Consider the following 16,288-nt stretch of genomic DNA (forward strand, 5'->3'; position numbering starts at 1 on the left):
GCCAGAGAAGGAGAGAATTTTTTTCTTTGATAGAAGTACATGATTACTATGGTGGATTGATGTCTGATATAAACCATTTGTTTCCTTAATAACTTTACTCTAGTAGGAAACATGCATAACGTATGACACCATCAGTATATTAATAGGTAAGAAAAATCCAAAGGAGATCTGATACTCAGGGTTAAGAACTGATAGTCACAAATTCTTGACTGGAATCACGCGAGGTTTGGTGTGCTAGGTCCAGTGCTGAGATACGATTCAGGCTGTTTAAATACATAGCTGAAAGTAGTAATATTACAAGCAACTATAAAATAGAATTTAAAGGGATGGGACATTAATTAAGTTCATCAAAACACTGCCTGTCAGTAATTCTAGAGTAATAATAATTACATAAATGATTGAATATACATTGATTCATAAATTAATTAATTACTATGAGATTACCACGTTCCAGAAAAAAATTAAGAGGAATTAAAAATCAATTAATTCAGAAAGGAATGTTTTCCTTGAAATACCTCTATTTCACATATTTTGGGGACAAATACATTATAAACTGTGTTAAACACAGTTCTAGATCAAAAGAGTACTGTAATCAGATAGCGCTGCCTAATGCCCAGCAAGATGATGTGAGGGATACACACAGCTTCCCAAGAGAAGCAAAGCCACGTTGAGTTCTCTTGATTCCAGTCGAAGAGAAAAACAAAACAGTCCTATTGGAAAGATGAAAATAAACAAGAAAGGGTCTTGCATGGGAAAAGAAATAATATAAGCTTTCAAATGCTTAAGCTGACAACCGTACTGGCTCTGCCTTTTGGGCTTCCTGCTCTCTGATCAGTCTGGAAACCCTTAAATCTTGTCAGTACAAAAAACCTCTAAATATCATCGATCAATAAAGATCAAGGGAGAAAATGTGAAAGTATCCAACGGTTTTACAGTTGAAGTGTCAAAAGCAAAGGAAAGCAAAGAGTTATAGCATCTTCAGCCACATTGGAAGGTAAAAGCTTCCAAGATAAAAGTTCAGGAGTGAAACCTTCTAATAAGTAGGGCACTGCATTTTATTATGAAGAACTGGCCTTTTTCTATAACCAACTTAAAAGTAAATTTTATTTTTGGAGGAAAACAAAGATACAGAATTTAATTGGTGAAATCTAAAGGAAAAAATTTATTTGGTAGCTAAGGAACACTCGGATATCCTGGGAAACACTGAGTGGCTTAATACTGAGTGTATTGAGCTGCTAGATCACACTATAGATAAAAAGTGTGGGCTAAAGAATATTTTACAATTTTATATTCTCTAGATAAAGGCTATTATTGCGACAAAGGGTAAGAAATGTTAAAAATAAGATATTGATACTCTAGAGAGAGCTTATGACAGGAGCAATAAAATGTACAGATAGTATAAGAAGAGAGGTCAACGGTGAAAGCAGAGTCTTACAGAGAAGCAATGCAAGACAAAGGCTTATTAATATTTGTTTTGTTTTGTTTGCTTTGGTTTTTTTCTCTAGATAGGATTTATCAGCTGAAAATAAGAAGACAACATCAAGGCTACATTCCTCAGGAGGATTCAGCTTCTGATTTACCTGACTCACTGAGCCTCTCCTCTGAGCACTATCCCTCTCATGACTGGAGCAGCTGAGTGCTGCCACAGCACAGGGATACGGCCCCTGTGCCACTGCTTAGATAACAGCAAAGTGATACATCCCATAATTATGTCTAGAGAGCATTTTGATTAAGCTTTACAGCAATTTCAATCACATTTTGGAAGCATGCAGGACTTACCGGCAGGAAGCCTTCTGAGTGGAATAAATGAATTCACATTTTCCATGTATACAGTAACCATTGAAGCTTTCTGAACAAGGTATATGATTTCCAATGTAAATGTCTTCTCTTTGATCACTGGCATCTTGAAAAGAAATACAGATAAACAATTATACATGGCTGTATTATACTAATTAAAAACTGTCAACCAAGAATACCATATCCTTAAAAACTTGCAGTCAGTAAAGGAATACAGAAAAATCAAGCAGAGGCTTAAGGGGGAAGTTTCAGAGGCACTTACAAAGATTTTCTAGAAATGATCCTCAGACACATCTAAATTTGCTTCTTACATAAGGTTTCTCAAAAATCAGAAAAGTGTTCATGACAGAAAAAAGGCCAAAGCAGGAAGATCAGTAGAAGCTTCATCAGTGGCACTGGGGCAAAGTGCTAATACAATGATATAAAGAGCTCTCTCTCATGTGTAAATAGAGGAAAAAGTCGCCTCTTAAAAGCATTAGAAAGAAGAAGCTGAACCACATTTTATGATTACTGGATAGAAAACCACTTGATAAAGTCCAGATTTGACTGGTACCACTGGTCATTAAAACTGAAATCAAACACACTTCAATAGCAGTCTTCCTCAGAGAAACATTTTTATGGGGAGAGAAATCAAAAATATCGGAATGTGCTTAAAATACCTATTCTTTTGGGAAGTGTGCTGGTTTTGGCTGGGATGGAGTTAACTTCCTTCATAGCAGCTCATACAGTGCTGTGGTTTAGATTTTGGATGAAATAGTACTGGCAACACACTACTGTTTTGGCTGTTGCTGAAGGGTGCTCTGCTTCTCCCCTCAGCAAGGAGGTTGGGGCTGGGCAAGAGTCTGGGCAAGGACATAGCCAGGACAGCTGGCCCCAACTGACCAAAGAGATATTCCATGCCATATGACATCACGCTCAGCAATAAAAGCCATGGGTTTGATATCAGTGGCAGCTGCTCAGAGACTGGCTGGTCTTCAGTCGGCTGGTTGGACATTTTGCATTGCTTGGGGTTTTTTCCTTTTTTTTCCCTTTCACTTCTTAAAGCTCCTTTATCTTGACCAATGAATTTTTCACATGTTTGCCTTTCTGATTCCCTCCTCCATCGTCCTGGGGGAAGTTGGAATAGAGCAAGTAGCTGGCAGGCACTTAGTTGCTGTCCAGGTCAGCCCAGCACAGGAAAGCAGCCCCTTCTGCCTCAGCATCTTTCATGCTTCTGTCATGTTAACAAAACTATCCAAATCTGTGTTCATTTACAACCATATTTCCCCAAAAAATTTTTCTGTAAAAAAGTCCTAAACACAGAAGTTGTGTTTCATAATGAACTCCTCTAAAAAGCAGGGATCTTAAGATGTGAGCATAAGTATGGAATTACACTAATTTTTGTGTCAATAGACTAGCATCACAAATAAAAGACTATAATGAACTGCAAGTGCAGAGCAAAAGGGACTGTGAAGAATAGATCTTGAAATAACACCAGCAAGAAAGAGAATCTATCTATACAAGACAAAAAAAAAAAAGAAAAAAGGCATGCTATTGTGTTAAGGTTTTTCCTGACCATTTCTGGAATGTTTCTTAATTTGTTTCAGGACAAAAAAAATCCCAACCATCTATTAGAGGTTTTAGATATAAGGAAGTCTGTTGATCCAAGCTATGTTTTGAAGATACAGAAGACTCAATACAAGGGAAGAATGTTGCTTAAAACTGACAAGATGTCCACTAATGCCCTGATGGAAGAGACTATGTTCTGCCTGTCTAAGAGGAGAAAAGTGGTGATGGCTCATCCCAAAACTATCATCTCCCTCCTCCTCCAAGCAGTTAATTACTGTCACATCTGGTCCCAATTAAAGGCTTGTAATAAGCTACAGATAATTATATTAGTCTGTTCATAGAGCTGTGCCATGTCTGGTTTTAATATATGTACTGACACAGAATGTGAGGCCCAGTGAAAGACTGAAAGGTGCATCCTCTGAAAGGTGACCAGGTAGCCACAGTCACACAGGTCAGAGGTAAAACTTATATTAAGCAAAGAGATGTTGTTAAATGCAGGAGGTCATTCCTAGTGTAAAACAGACATTTACCCTCCTATTGACAGGAATCCATTTCTAATCTGAGAGACCTGCTAGACTGCTTCAGGACTTCAAAGTGAAAGATTTAACTGGTGTAGGAGCCTTGAAAGCGTGACTGGATATAGGAGTTCAAATACTTCACCAGAAGAATGAGTCACGTATAAAAACTGAAATCCTGATGCTCATCTTGTTACAACAAAACCAGCAAGCCAGCTGAATCTGGGAGGAGAGACCTTTCTGATATAACTTTAGGTAGCCACTTGCACTGTGGGAGGAGACTTTCAGGATTCTAGAGACTAAAAGGCATTATATATTCAGACAACAGAGTTTAACAAAAATAACTCACAGGAATTGAAAGCAAAAGCAAATAGATGGGAATGTGGACAGTTCTCTTATCTTGGAAGAAAAAATGTCATTCAAAGATGTTCATTTCATGATCTCACTATTTAAAATGACCTGACTACCGCATTAAAAAATTCAACACAGCTTATTTTCATGAAGCATACTCCCTCCATGCACATCATTTGCTGAATGTGAGACTGCACAAGCTATATAATACAAGCTGTATAATTATATACAGTGGTTTTCCCACTAACTAGATTTCAAGAGCAATTTATATGCAATGAATAAAAGGCTGTTACTTCTTTGAAATAGGAACCAAAAGTGGTGTTTCATTACATCACATAATAAGATGTATGTTCCATTTGGTGCCTTTTATACCTTCCTAATGTAAGTGAAAATTGACATTAAATCACTCCAACTGGTACATCATATGCAGCGAAAATTTGTAAAAGAGAAAAATATATGAAGCTTTTTGGCACTGAATGACTTTTCAAGAAGAACATAAGGAATTTTGAAAGCCACGGTGAGATGGCTTTACTCAGCGAGGCCATGGGAGTGCAAAACAAGTATAATGACAGAAAAAAACTAAAGACCAGAGCTAAGAGAAGAAGCTAACCAACCCCTCCCAACAAAACCTGCATTAAGACCAGTGCTGAGGAGAAAGAACAGTGAGTGATTTTCATTAGTGATTCCTTCCTGTGCAGAATGGAAGCACCCATTTGCAGACTGGACTCTATTTTCAGGAAAGTTTGCTACCTTCCTGGGGCCTGAATTAGGGATGTCACCACAAGACTGAAGAAGTTATTACAACCTTCAGACTACTACCCAGTCCTGCTCTTTCATGTGTCTATTGATGTAGCAAGGAAAAGTCTGAGGTCAATCAAATGAGATTTCAGAAGCCTTGGGTACAATACTAAAAAAATTTGGGAGTATAATGTTTCATCTCAATCCTCCCAATAATGTGGAGAGACTTTAAAGAAACAAGTGAGCACAGAATATCAATACCTGGCTCTGGGATTAGTGTTTCCACCAAAACTTTGGGATTTTAAATCATGGAAGAGACTGTGAAACACAAGGTATGCTGGGGCCTGATGGGACCCACCTGTCCTGAACGGTAAAACACCTTTTTGGGCATAAGATGGCAGGACTGATGGAGAGGCCTTTAAACTAGAATTAATGGGGGAATAGGATGCCAATAGAATTGCAGTAGGTAAGACATGGGTTGGTATGGTATCACCTGAGGGTGGTAAGTGCTAGTGGGAACACTTGCACTGCTCCTGGGAACACAAGAGAGCTCAGGAGCATATCTGAAATGCTTGTACACCAACACACACAGCACGAGAAACAAACAAGATGAACTGGAAGCATTGGTCAGAGCACCGAGCTATGATATAATTGGTATTTACGTGACTTGGTAAATGAGTCTCACAGTTGGAGTGCTGGGATAGAGGGCTACAGGTTGTTCAGGAGGGACAGGCAGGACAGAGAAGTTAGAGGTGTCATGCTATATGGAAGGGAAAGATTTGATTGTACAGCACTTAGGATTAGTGCTCATGTGGTTGAGAGCCTCTGGGTGAGGGTTAGAGGGATTGAAAACAAATAGATGTGGTAGTGGACGCCTACTACTGAGTACTCAGCTAGGATGTAAATTATTCTATAAGCAATTATGAGAAATTTCTGGATTGGTATCCCTTCTCCTTACGGGATATTTTTAACTTCCCTGACATCATCTGGGAACATAATACTGCTGTGGTGAACTGGTCTTGGAAATTCTTGATGTTTGTAGAGATAATAACTTCTTGTCACAGGTACTCAGTCAGCCAAGCCCTCTTAGGCTTACTATTTGTGAACAGAGGATTCACAGGGGATGCAATCATAGGTGTTTGTCTTGGCCATAGTGATCATGAAATGGTTGAGTTAAATGGTTGAGTTTTCAGCATAACGAGAAAAAAGGACAGCAGGGTTGCTACCCTGGAGCTCAGGATAAAAAACTTTAAGCTATTCATAGGACTATTTAGCCAAGTACCCTGGCAATCTGCTTTTGAGGGCTTAGGGCTCCAGGAGTGCTGGTCAATTTTTAAGAAGCACCATTTAGAAGCACAGGAGCAGACAATTCCATTGTGTTATAAGTCAAGCAACTGGGGCAGAAGACCAGCTTGAGTGAACAGGGAATTCTTTGTGAAGCTCAACAGGGAAGAGAATTTGTATGATCACTGGAAGTGAGATCAGGTCTTCACAAGAAGAGTACAGAGCTGTGGTTCGTATATGCAGGGAAAAAACACAAAAGGCCAAAGCTCATTTAGAGTTGAATCTGGCCAGTTTTGTGTAAGATAGCAAGAAGATAGCTTTAAAGTGTGTTAATAGCGAGAGGAGGTCTAAAGAAAGCATTGGACTGATACTTGATGTGACTAATAGGGATGAAGAAAAAGCTGAGACATCAAAGGTTATTAAAGGTAAGGTAAGGTTCATATAGGTGAAACATTTTCAACCAATGTGATTTAATGTGTATTAGTTTACTGAAAATATTTTAAAACAACCTAACAAATACAGAATCATCCATTTTGGATGATTAACTTTTGGAAGTTAACTGAAGAGATGGGATCATGGGAGGGAGGCTTGTGTTATGTTATTTCATCAGGAATGTCACAGCTTGGTGTCTTCCAGTAAAGTCATTCTCACAGCACTTGGAGGGAGTCTAATCTGTGGCCACTGTACAGGGTGGTAAGCAGTTGGTCATCTTAAAGGAATGTAGCAGGTAAAACTTACAAATCATGCACATCTTTTTGCCAACCTTGCAACATGCTGTAAGAAAGAAGCTGTTCACAGGTCTGTCTCAGTTACAGAAATCAAAGCTGTAAAGCAGACAAGAAGGGACTAGCATGCTCTGTTCTCTCATCTTGTGAAGCCATAACCAAATAGCACAAAGTTTGCACAGTACCTTTCACTTCTGGTCGATACTGCATGCCATCATCTTTCTTTCCAACTGCATTTGTGTCATCTGTTTCTAGGTGATAAACACATGCATGGTTAGCTATTAGGAAAGGCTGTTTTCCAGACCACTACATGTACGTCATTGAGAAGCCAGAATAATATTCAAAGAATTATTTTAAATTGCAGTAAAACTGGACACATTCCCACATTGTTCCTCCCATATAACCAGCTTGGTCAGTAACCCTGGTGTCCAGACCAACACAAGCTGTAGGTTTTGAACTAAAAACTTTTCTGCAGTATGGACCTAGGTTATTTTGGTGACAGTCTGTTTTGGTGTTGGAATGGTCCAAGTTACAGATCTAGATGTAACTGGCCAAGAGATAGTGGAAAGCTGTTATTCCCAAGAGAAAGTCCTAAATGCAAGCCCCCAAAACCGAAGAGTCACGTACATGATTAGCTACAAGGCAGTAGACAGAGGGTTTCAGTGGACCATTCCAGCACTGGAAAAGGCAATCACAGAATCACTTAGGTGGGAAAAGACCCTTAAGATTAATTGATCAGTATTTGTGCAATTGGGACCCAACTCGATTCACCTTGGAAGCACATTGTACAACCCACAGCAGCAAGAGGGAGCATTTCCCACACACCCATATTCCTTTTGCTTTCCTACTTCTTACCGTGCCCTTGTGTAAGAACTGTTGGATAACGGCTTAGATTTTCCTAAGAGCTTTTCCTGTCTTTCCAGGTAACAACAGCCAAAGGTCATGTAAACACAGCACACATGTATGTAGTGTGGGAAACTCAAAACTACAGGTGGGCAGTTCATGGATAAGTGGATCAGTGACTTCTGATCAAAAATGTAAAAGGGAAAGCTCTACCAAGCCCACCTATGTCAGAATTTACCTTTCCAGAAAAACAAAATTAAGCCTACCTGAGCAGTGTCCGAGATGCCTGATGTCAATCTGCTCTTGCCTCAGACATGACGCTTCTCTAACAAAGCATGGATTGTTATAGGAACTTCCATCAGAAGCACATACAGGATTAAAACTGTATCCACTGCAGTCTATATTACATACACACCTGTTAATTGAAACATATGACAAAATAAAATTGACATCCAGCAAACAAAAATTAAGTCGAGTCCTGAGTAAACAGTAGCTCATACATCAATGCCAGGAGAGAAGAGTGTGCTGCATGAGGATGCTGAAGAAGTCATTGATGTCTCAGGCTTCCAAGCAGAATGTACCAAATTATGAAGAGTGTGCTTTTTAATAATGTAATAATGTTTCTTGTAGTTTTACTATCATATCAATCTCATGGAATACAGCCAAAAATTGATAACACATTGCTAGGAAGATTTGCTACATTAATACATGGTTCTCTTGTGTGAACAAAACCAGAAGAATATTCTGGTTTTTTGGGGGGTGTCAGGATTCTTGAGAGGGAAAACAAAAAGGACTCCCATTTCTGTCAGGCAGTAAAAGGAGTTCTATTTCAGAGGCTGTAGAGACTCAATATGCTTGATTAATTGTGTCATTTCAGCAAGACATTCATTCATACCTTTGAAAGTTAACAATGGGTCTATTATGATGTATTTAAAACAGGATTATACAATCTGAATTATTCCACATTGCATCCATTGACACTTTGGTTCTTTTGAACAAAGCATTTTCCACATAATTTGCAACTAGGGATTGTAAAATGAAAATTGGAAAAATTAAAGACCTAGCCTGTAGCTGGTTCCTAACTACACAAATGTAGGACAGCCAAAGACTGACAGGGCTATTACTTAGATGGTAGATAGCTTTGTAGCCCCAACAAGAAGTCCTGAAATTTTACAAGCACCACACCCTTGTTTATTTTAGTCAATATTCTACTTTCTAACTGAACTTCTATTTTTAAATGAAAGTTTCTGTAGATGTTTCATATTGCTCTGCAATCTCCTTTCCACCTCTGGGCTGCAAAAAATAAGGAGTGTAGCTGCAAAATAAGGGGGAGGACAAGGTGGGCACCACGTCCAGCTCTCAGTCCAGCTCCTCCTGATGTTGTGAGTGTGAGAAGAGCCACTCTGCATCACCTGAGAAGGTGGCAGTGGGCACAAGGTCCTCTCCTTGCCAGAAAGTTCTACACAGAGGGTACCTGGTCTGCCTGTCAGGAGCTGCCACAAGCTTCACCTTGATTTACTCTTGTAAGTCACAGGAAGGGGAAAAATGTGCAAGCTATCAACTTGTTAGTTTTTTTTGTTGTTTTTTTCCCACTGTCACAGATAAAATTAAACTATTAGACAGATGTATGTATGCCTCAAGCCAGTAATGACTCTTGCAGCAGAACCCAATTCCATGCTGCAGAAACACTGAAGATGGCCAGGATACTTTTCCCTCTTCCTCTTTTCCCAAGAGCACCTTTTGTTGTTTAATTTAAATATGCTAATTTTGCCAGTAATATTTCATGCCTGTGAACTTCAGATTGTTGTTATACAAAAGAACATCTCTAGTGCAAACAGGGTTTTACGTGCACCTATTGAGAGTGAAAAACTGCCTCAATAATGAGTCTCTACACATCTTAGGAACATAGCTCCAAGTATTAATGAAGCTTTTAAATATCAATATGATGAACATGTGATAATTTTTCTTATTAGAAGTGGTAATGGTTGTAAACCTTAGAACCAGGATGGAAATACTATTTTGTTTACAATGTATGTTTACATTCTCCCACATGATTTTAAGACTAATAGGGGGGTTATTAGGATTTACTAAAATACAAATAATAGACTCATGGCTTAGCAGTTGTGCATGTTTATTGACACAAACTAGCAGAGAGCTAGTCCTAATTTGTATGACACTGGCTATGTGCTTACAGATACCCTCACTCAGCCTCAGCACTCTGGCAGCATCACTGCCTGTGAGCACCCATTCTTGTCACATCTGAGCACATTTGCATATGTACCTCCAGACTAGTTCCATCTGTATTTCCATGACCAAACAGATCTAAATCTGTCTGTAGTCACCATCCAAGGTCTGTAGCATCCTTTTTATGGTTGGGTTTTATCATTCCTGCTGACAAATAAGGTGCGTTTTGAAAATATTTTTTTCTTCCTCACGGTGACATTACAGGTTAGCGTTGAAACTGTTTGGAAACTGCTTAAGTTTCCATGCTTTGCTGTGTTTAGATTTAAAATCTAATGTTAAATGCTTACTTTCTTACAACTGCCAAGTGTTTGTTTTAGGAGTAGCTGCGAATTTCTGACTCTGGTTTTCTGATAAACACTCTCAGTCTTAACTCTAACCATCTCTTTAATGTACAAAAATTTCAAATTATCTGCCTGGTGCCATTAGCTACTTCTTCACCTGCCACCATAATGCCAAATGGTACACCCAGCCTTCCCCAGGTCATTTAGTTACTGGTTACTTGACAGAACTGCCTTACATGCAAAAGCAGGTGGTTCAGGTACACTGTGGGGTAATGAAGAGTTGAACTCCATGGACTGATGTACTTTAAAAAAACTGAAACTATTATTCCAACATAAAACCCTGAAGCCTTTGAGAGGGCTGAAAGGGAACGAGTTAAGGTGAGGACATGTCCCGGGCGCAATACTCTGAAGGGAGAAGGACCTGCACAGATGCTGTAGGACGGCAGACAGGGAGCCAGTAGCACATGTTAGAAACCTGCACTTCTCAGAGGTCTGTGCAGGGTGCAATGAAGTTGTCCTTGCTCGTAGACAGTTTCCACAAGATCAAACATACAGTCAGGACTGCAGGAAGTGTCAAACTTGAGATGGGAGCAGTGACATATGGGGAGTGCTGCTCTTGACAGAAAACATGAAAAGAATGTTGTTTTTAACTGCTCAGTGTTTGTGAAGGAAGGTAAAACCGTGGGAGAGCAAGTTGCTGCTCTGATGCTGCACATCAAACACATTGAAACCGGAGCATGAGTTCCTGTGAGAGGACAGGACCACCACAGACCAAAGTAAAATAGCACTCAGGAAAGTACTGGAAGATCCACAAACAAACCTGCTATGAAATACTGAAAATATGTTACATCTGAAGTCAGAGAGCTACAGAGGGCAGACAATAGCTTGATCCTGAGACGACAGAAAATCCAGCAGTCTGAGGGGAGCCAACTCCCCCATTAGCCAGTTTGAGAGCTAAAGCCAAGAAGACATCGAAGCTCAAGGCTACCAAGCAGAGCCCACAGCGTCGAACCATCTCACAGACCATAAAAACAGCACACAAAGTATGTGAGAAGACATGGCAGACAGTGTTAATGAGCTAAAAGTGGGGTCTTAAAGGGTCTGTCTTATCAGAGGCTTTTGCAGGCAGGAGAACCTGTGTGAGGCACCATGGACTGTGGGCCTTGTTTTTCTTCACAGTTAAGACTGAATCTGAACACAGAATTGCTGTCTCACATTGTAATCCATTCCCTGAAAGGTCTCTCTTATGGTGAGGAGAGAGCATGAAGAGAGCAGAGGAAAATGCAGAGAGCTGCTCATGAAAGGAGGGCAGGAAAAACCTGAGAAAGTGAAGAGGGAGCAGAGATATGTGGGACGAGCACAAGAAAGGCACTCAGGAAGAGAGAGAGTAGACCTTAACTGTAAAATTCCTAATATCCCACGTTTTAAGCACCAATTCTCACTTCTGCCTTAGCTCCCACCAGCATATGTCCACGTACTTCGGTCCATGACAGCAGTGCCACATGCAGCTCGCTGAGCTTGGCTGTGCAGCTACGGACACTTTCCAGTATGACTTGGGCTGAAGGACTGATGAATGGCAGCCCAGCTGTGAGGCTGAACTCCTCTGGCCACCAGCCTGCAATGGGCATTAACTTGAAAACTGGGTTTCAGAGGCAAAGGGAGGTAAAGGTTTTGATTGTATTTCTAAATTCATATATCCAGCTTAAAAATATTATGCTATACAGTTAGAGATATGGCTAAAAATAGTAAAAAAAATAAAAATAGAATAGTACCCATCACACAACAGTAGTTATAATAACATAAAACTACTCTGATATTGAAACTTAATTTCTTCTGTGAGAAATTATCTATCTAGAACCTCTGAAATACTGCTATTTTGACACCTCAGTATATTTTCAAAAATGCTAAAGGCTGGCCTGAGTTTGGATGGCTGACACAATCCAATGAGAAAACTGCACATGATGATGTCAGTCATAAACAACTGCAGAACAAGATCTTGTATTTAAACTTGTAGTGTGGAAAGCATAAGGTTCAAACCCAGGTCTGTTACTTCCGTGCTGGAAGCAGACCAGGAAGGTGCATATGGAATAATCGCAGCTTAGGTGAGCAGCCAGCCTGATTCCTGGGGTTGCACGTGGGAAGTCTCCTGGGTAGGCAGTGCAGAAGCTTCAAACCTGTCTCTCAGGCAAACAGTGCTCTGACAGGTATGTTTATTCCTTAGGAGTGACGCCACAAGGGAATGAGGAAGGATCTTAGGAAAGAAAACCTGGAATCATGAATATTTTCACAAAAAGAAAAGTAATTCTTTTGAAATCTTGCAAACAAAAATGCCACAGTACCTTTAAACATAGAATCATTAATGTTAGAAAAGATCATCCAGTTCAACCATCAACCCAGCACCACCACCACGTTCACCATTAAGCCATGTCCTCAGTTGCCACATCCACATATTTTTTTGAACACTTCCAGGGATGGTGACTCCACTACTTCCTTAGAAAATTTGTTCCAATGCTTTACAACCCTTTCAGTGAAAAAATAGTTACCTATTATCTAATCTAAACCTCCCCTGGTACAACTTGAGGCCATTTCCTCTGGTCCTGTCACTTGTTACCTGGGAGAAGAGGCTGACCCTCCATCTGAGTACAACCTCCTTTCAGGTAGTTGTAGAGAGCAATAACGCCTCCCCTGAGCTTCCCTTTCTCCAGGCTAAACAGCCTCAGCTCCCTCAGCTGATCCTCATCAGACTTGTGCTCCAGACCCTTCACCAGCCCTGTTTTCCTTCTCAGGACACACAGCACCACAATGACCTTCTTACAGTGAGGGGTACAAAACTGAGCACAGGATTTGAGGTGTGGCATTGTCAGTGCTGAGTACAGAGGGACTGTTGGCCATGCTACTTCTGATACAAGCCAGGATGCCACTGGCCTTCTTGGTCACCTGGGCACTCTGCTGGCTCATGTTCAGCCAGCTGTCAGTCAACATCCTCAGGTCCTTTTCTGCCAGGCAGATCGTAGTATCTTCCATCCTAGTAGTACCATATACTACCTTTCTCCTAGATATCAATTATTTATTACTGCTATTTGGAGTACCTTCCAGGAACAACTGCCTGAAGTCCAGTAGTGGTGCAAGCACAAATTGTTATGTGAAGCTGATCTTCAGCTGCTAAAATTGAGGATAAGCAAAGTCTGCATTAAAAAAACAACCAAAACACTCAAAACCCTACAATAAAAAGCTTCTCTGTTCTCCCAGTTGCTCTTTCAAAGTGCCAGCCTTCCCTCAGGCTTCCCAGAGGTGTTGCCTCTCTGGGTAAAGCAATCATCACGTCTCAATACAAGTCAAGAGTATGGTAAAATCTTAGCCCTACTACTGATGCTGGGTGTTTTGCCACCTTTGTTTGGAGCTGAGTGAGGACTCCACAGCTTGAGCCCCACTGCTGCTCTGCTGTTGGCTTTTGCATATGTTTGACAAACATGATCCTGCTTAGTCCCTCATGAAAATAAAGCAAAACTACCAACTGGTGCCTTCAGCATGATGTGTGGCTTTTAAGCACAATCTTCAGAAGAAAACAGTCACTTAATGAAAAGTCACTTAACAGAATTGTGTACTAAGGACATCTTGAATGTGCTTGATGAGTCCTTCAAATTTTTGCCGTAAAAGCCATACTGGAATAAAAGGAATGAGAGAACTATGAGAGGTGTTTTTCACTATAACCTTCCTATTGGTTTTAAATAAAAGGATTAAAACAGGGAGTTAATTCTTAAAGTTGATGTCTTGCTGAAAGGGGTTGCTACTTAGTGTCCTCAACAGACCTTTTATCTCACTTAGCCCAGGAATGTCAACAGGATGTATTCAGATGCTTTCTTGATGTACTAGGGTATACAGAAAAAAACCCTTAACTTTGGCACCTGCCATGAGAGAGCTGACACCCTAAGAAAAAAGGCAGCAGCTTGCTGTGAAAATGTGCTTTTTTAAGTTGCATGCGTATCACTCATTAACACCATTAGTTAAACAGAAAAGCATTTGAATGTCAGGAAAGTACAAAGTGATATAATTAAACCACACAAATTTTTAGATGGTTTTAATAAATAAGAAATGAAGATGTACGACTCACTTTTTAGAGGCTTCTAGGTGTAACAAAGAAAACGTGCTTAGTAAAATGACAAGCTCAGGCTGTAAGAGCACTTGCTGCTATCAGTAAATTAATTAGATCCCCAGAGAACAGAACACATTTCAAGGCTCCCTTTTGTTTTCAGGCTTCAAGGTGTACGTGGTCTGTTGGAAGTTCTATGTGCTTAAAAACCATGGTAGGTTCAAAGAAAAGAGAGGGGAAAAAAAGGAAAGGAAAGCATAACAGATTTGTGGGGCAGGTTTGGCTACTGGGGAAGACTGCCAGTTCCAACCAACAGATCAGGCTACTGCATTTGTGCCCATCTAGGGTTTGCTCTCAAATGTATTTTTCTGGCCTGATCTCACAGGGAGTCCTGCTTGCTATCCCTTCCCAGTAGCTGACAGCAACAGTGAGCTTTCTCAGGTACTTACTGATTTATTGGCACATCTGCTTACAAATGTAAAATGGAAACACCAGAGTAAAAGAAAGCGTATGAAATGCACACAGATGGATAAGGGTATGCTTGATGGAATAAATTTAGATGAATTGAAATATCAGGAGTGTTGCAATTGCAGTTAGGAATATAACCATGCCAAATGAAGGATTACCTTTCATTTGATGTTTCTTCCCTTGTGTGCAATTGCTCTCAGATGAAACCTGAACTAAGAAAATCTGGATTTCAAAGTGATTTTTCTACCTATTTGACTAGAGTTGAATCTTCATTAGGTTTTTGGTGTGCTTCCTAAAATCCCGTTATAGCACAAAAGAAGTAGAATTCAATTCTACAAGCTTCTCTGTGCCCTGCTTGAACACTGTCAGTTTTTACTTCTGCCCATCAATGCAGAACACGCTTTGAATACCATAAGCTTCAGCTACTTTCCAGACATCCCTACATTCCCATTTTTAATTTAGTGGCATGGTTCTTTCTGACCACTGTAGAAATTCAGTCCTTACCTGCAGTGAGCTTCTCGCAGCATACATGGTGAACTGATGTTTCCTCTCTCAAGAGCGACCTAACCCTCCCCCCACCTTCAAACAACAGGAACCTTCAAAGACTTGGCACACACTGCTGCGAAGATCACTAAAAATATACATTAAAAAAACAGGCCTGGATTATTATCCATCTAGGATCTATTCAATTTCTTAATAGTCGGTATAATGAAAAGAACATTATGCTATTTCTCTCATATGAGAATATCCTGTAGCCCATTTTTTCATAATTCAGTAATTCCACAACACAATCTTAAATCCCTTGTTTAGGTTGATTTTCTCTATTGTCTGAATAGTTTGTTTTACACACAAATACTTAGGATTTTTTTTTCTGCTGGACCAGAAAGCTGTGAATTGCATTTAAATAGGATTAGAATACCCTGCCTTATGAATACCTACATACAATATCATAGCCTAAAAGGGTTAATTAAACAAAAAAAAAAAAAAGTTGGTAAATGAGTGAGAAAGTGGTCAAAAGAGAAAAGTATAAACTTGCATGCCGGACTTCAAACAGCCCAAATCTTTCCCTGGAGGACAAATTATATAGACAAGGCAGAGACAAGGACTTTGAAATGTCCACACTGGTATTTCTAATTGTTAATACTTCTACTTCTGAATTTCTGGTTTGGTCATTGCATAAACCCTACATAAATTATAGGCAGGTTGAATCTACATGTTGATGAGACACATTTCCTTTCTGAAGTAAATCTTGTAAAATGTTAATCTCAAAAGGTCTTTTTGGGGATCAGTTGTCAATCTTTCTCAAAAATCTACATTACAAGTCAAAACAGATCTTTGACAGCATAGTACACTTATTAAAAAGAGACTGAATGTGTTCAGAATCTCATTTCCATATCTCATCTG

The 16,288-nt window shown here is 39.8% G+C and overlaps 1 protein-coding gene across 1 annotated transcript in view; it reads right to left on the reverse strand.

Annotated features, from left to right (window-relative positions):
- Positions 1-16,288, reverse strand: part of TMEFF1 (transmembrane protein with EGF like and two follistatin like domains 1) — a 167,577-nt gene that overhangs the window by 5,253 nt on the left and 146,036 nt on the right. The window contains exons 6-8 of the mRNA XM_029958891.1: positions 8,068-8,216; positions 7,144-7,209; positions 1,780-1,903 (exon numbers count right to left, since the gene is read on the reverse strand). Of these exons, the coding sequence (XP_029814751.1) occupies positions 1,780-1,903; positions 7,144-7,209; positions 8,068-8,216 (339 nt within the window). The remainder of the gene's footprint in view (positions 1-1,779; positions 1,904-7,143; positions 7,210-8,067; positions 8,217-16,288) is intronic.

The sequence above is a fragment of the Manacus vitellinus genome, unplaced genomic scaffold (genome assembly GCF_001715985.3).
Source record: "Manacus vitellinus isolate BGI_N305 unplaced genomic scaffold, ASM171598v3 scaffold_17_pilon, whole genome shotgun sequence".
Taxonomy (NCBI): Eukaryota; Metazoa; Chordata; class Aves; order Passeriformes; family Pipridae; genus Manacus; species Manacus vitellinus.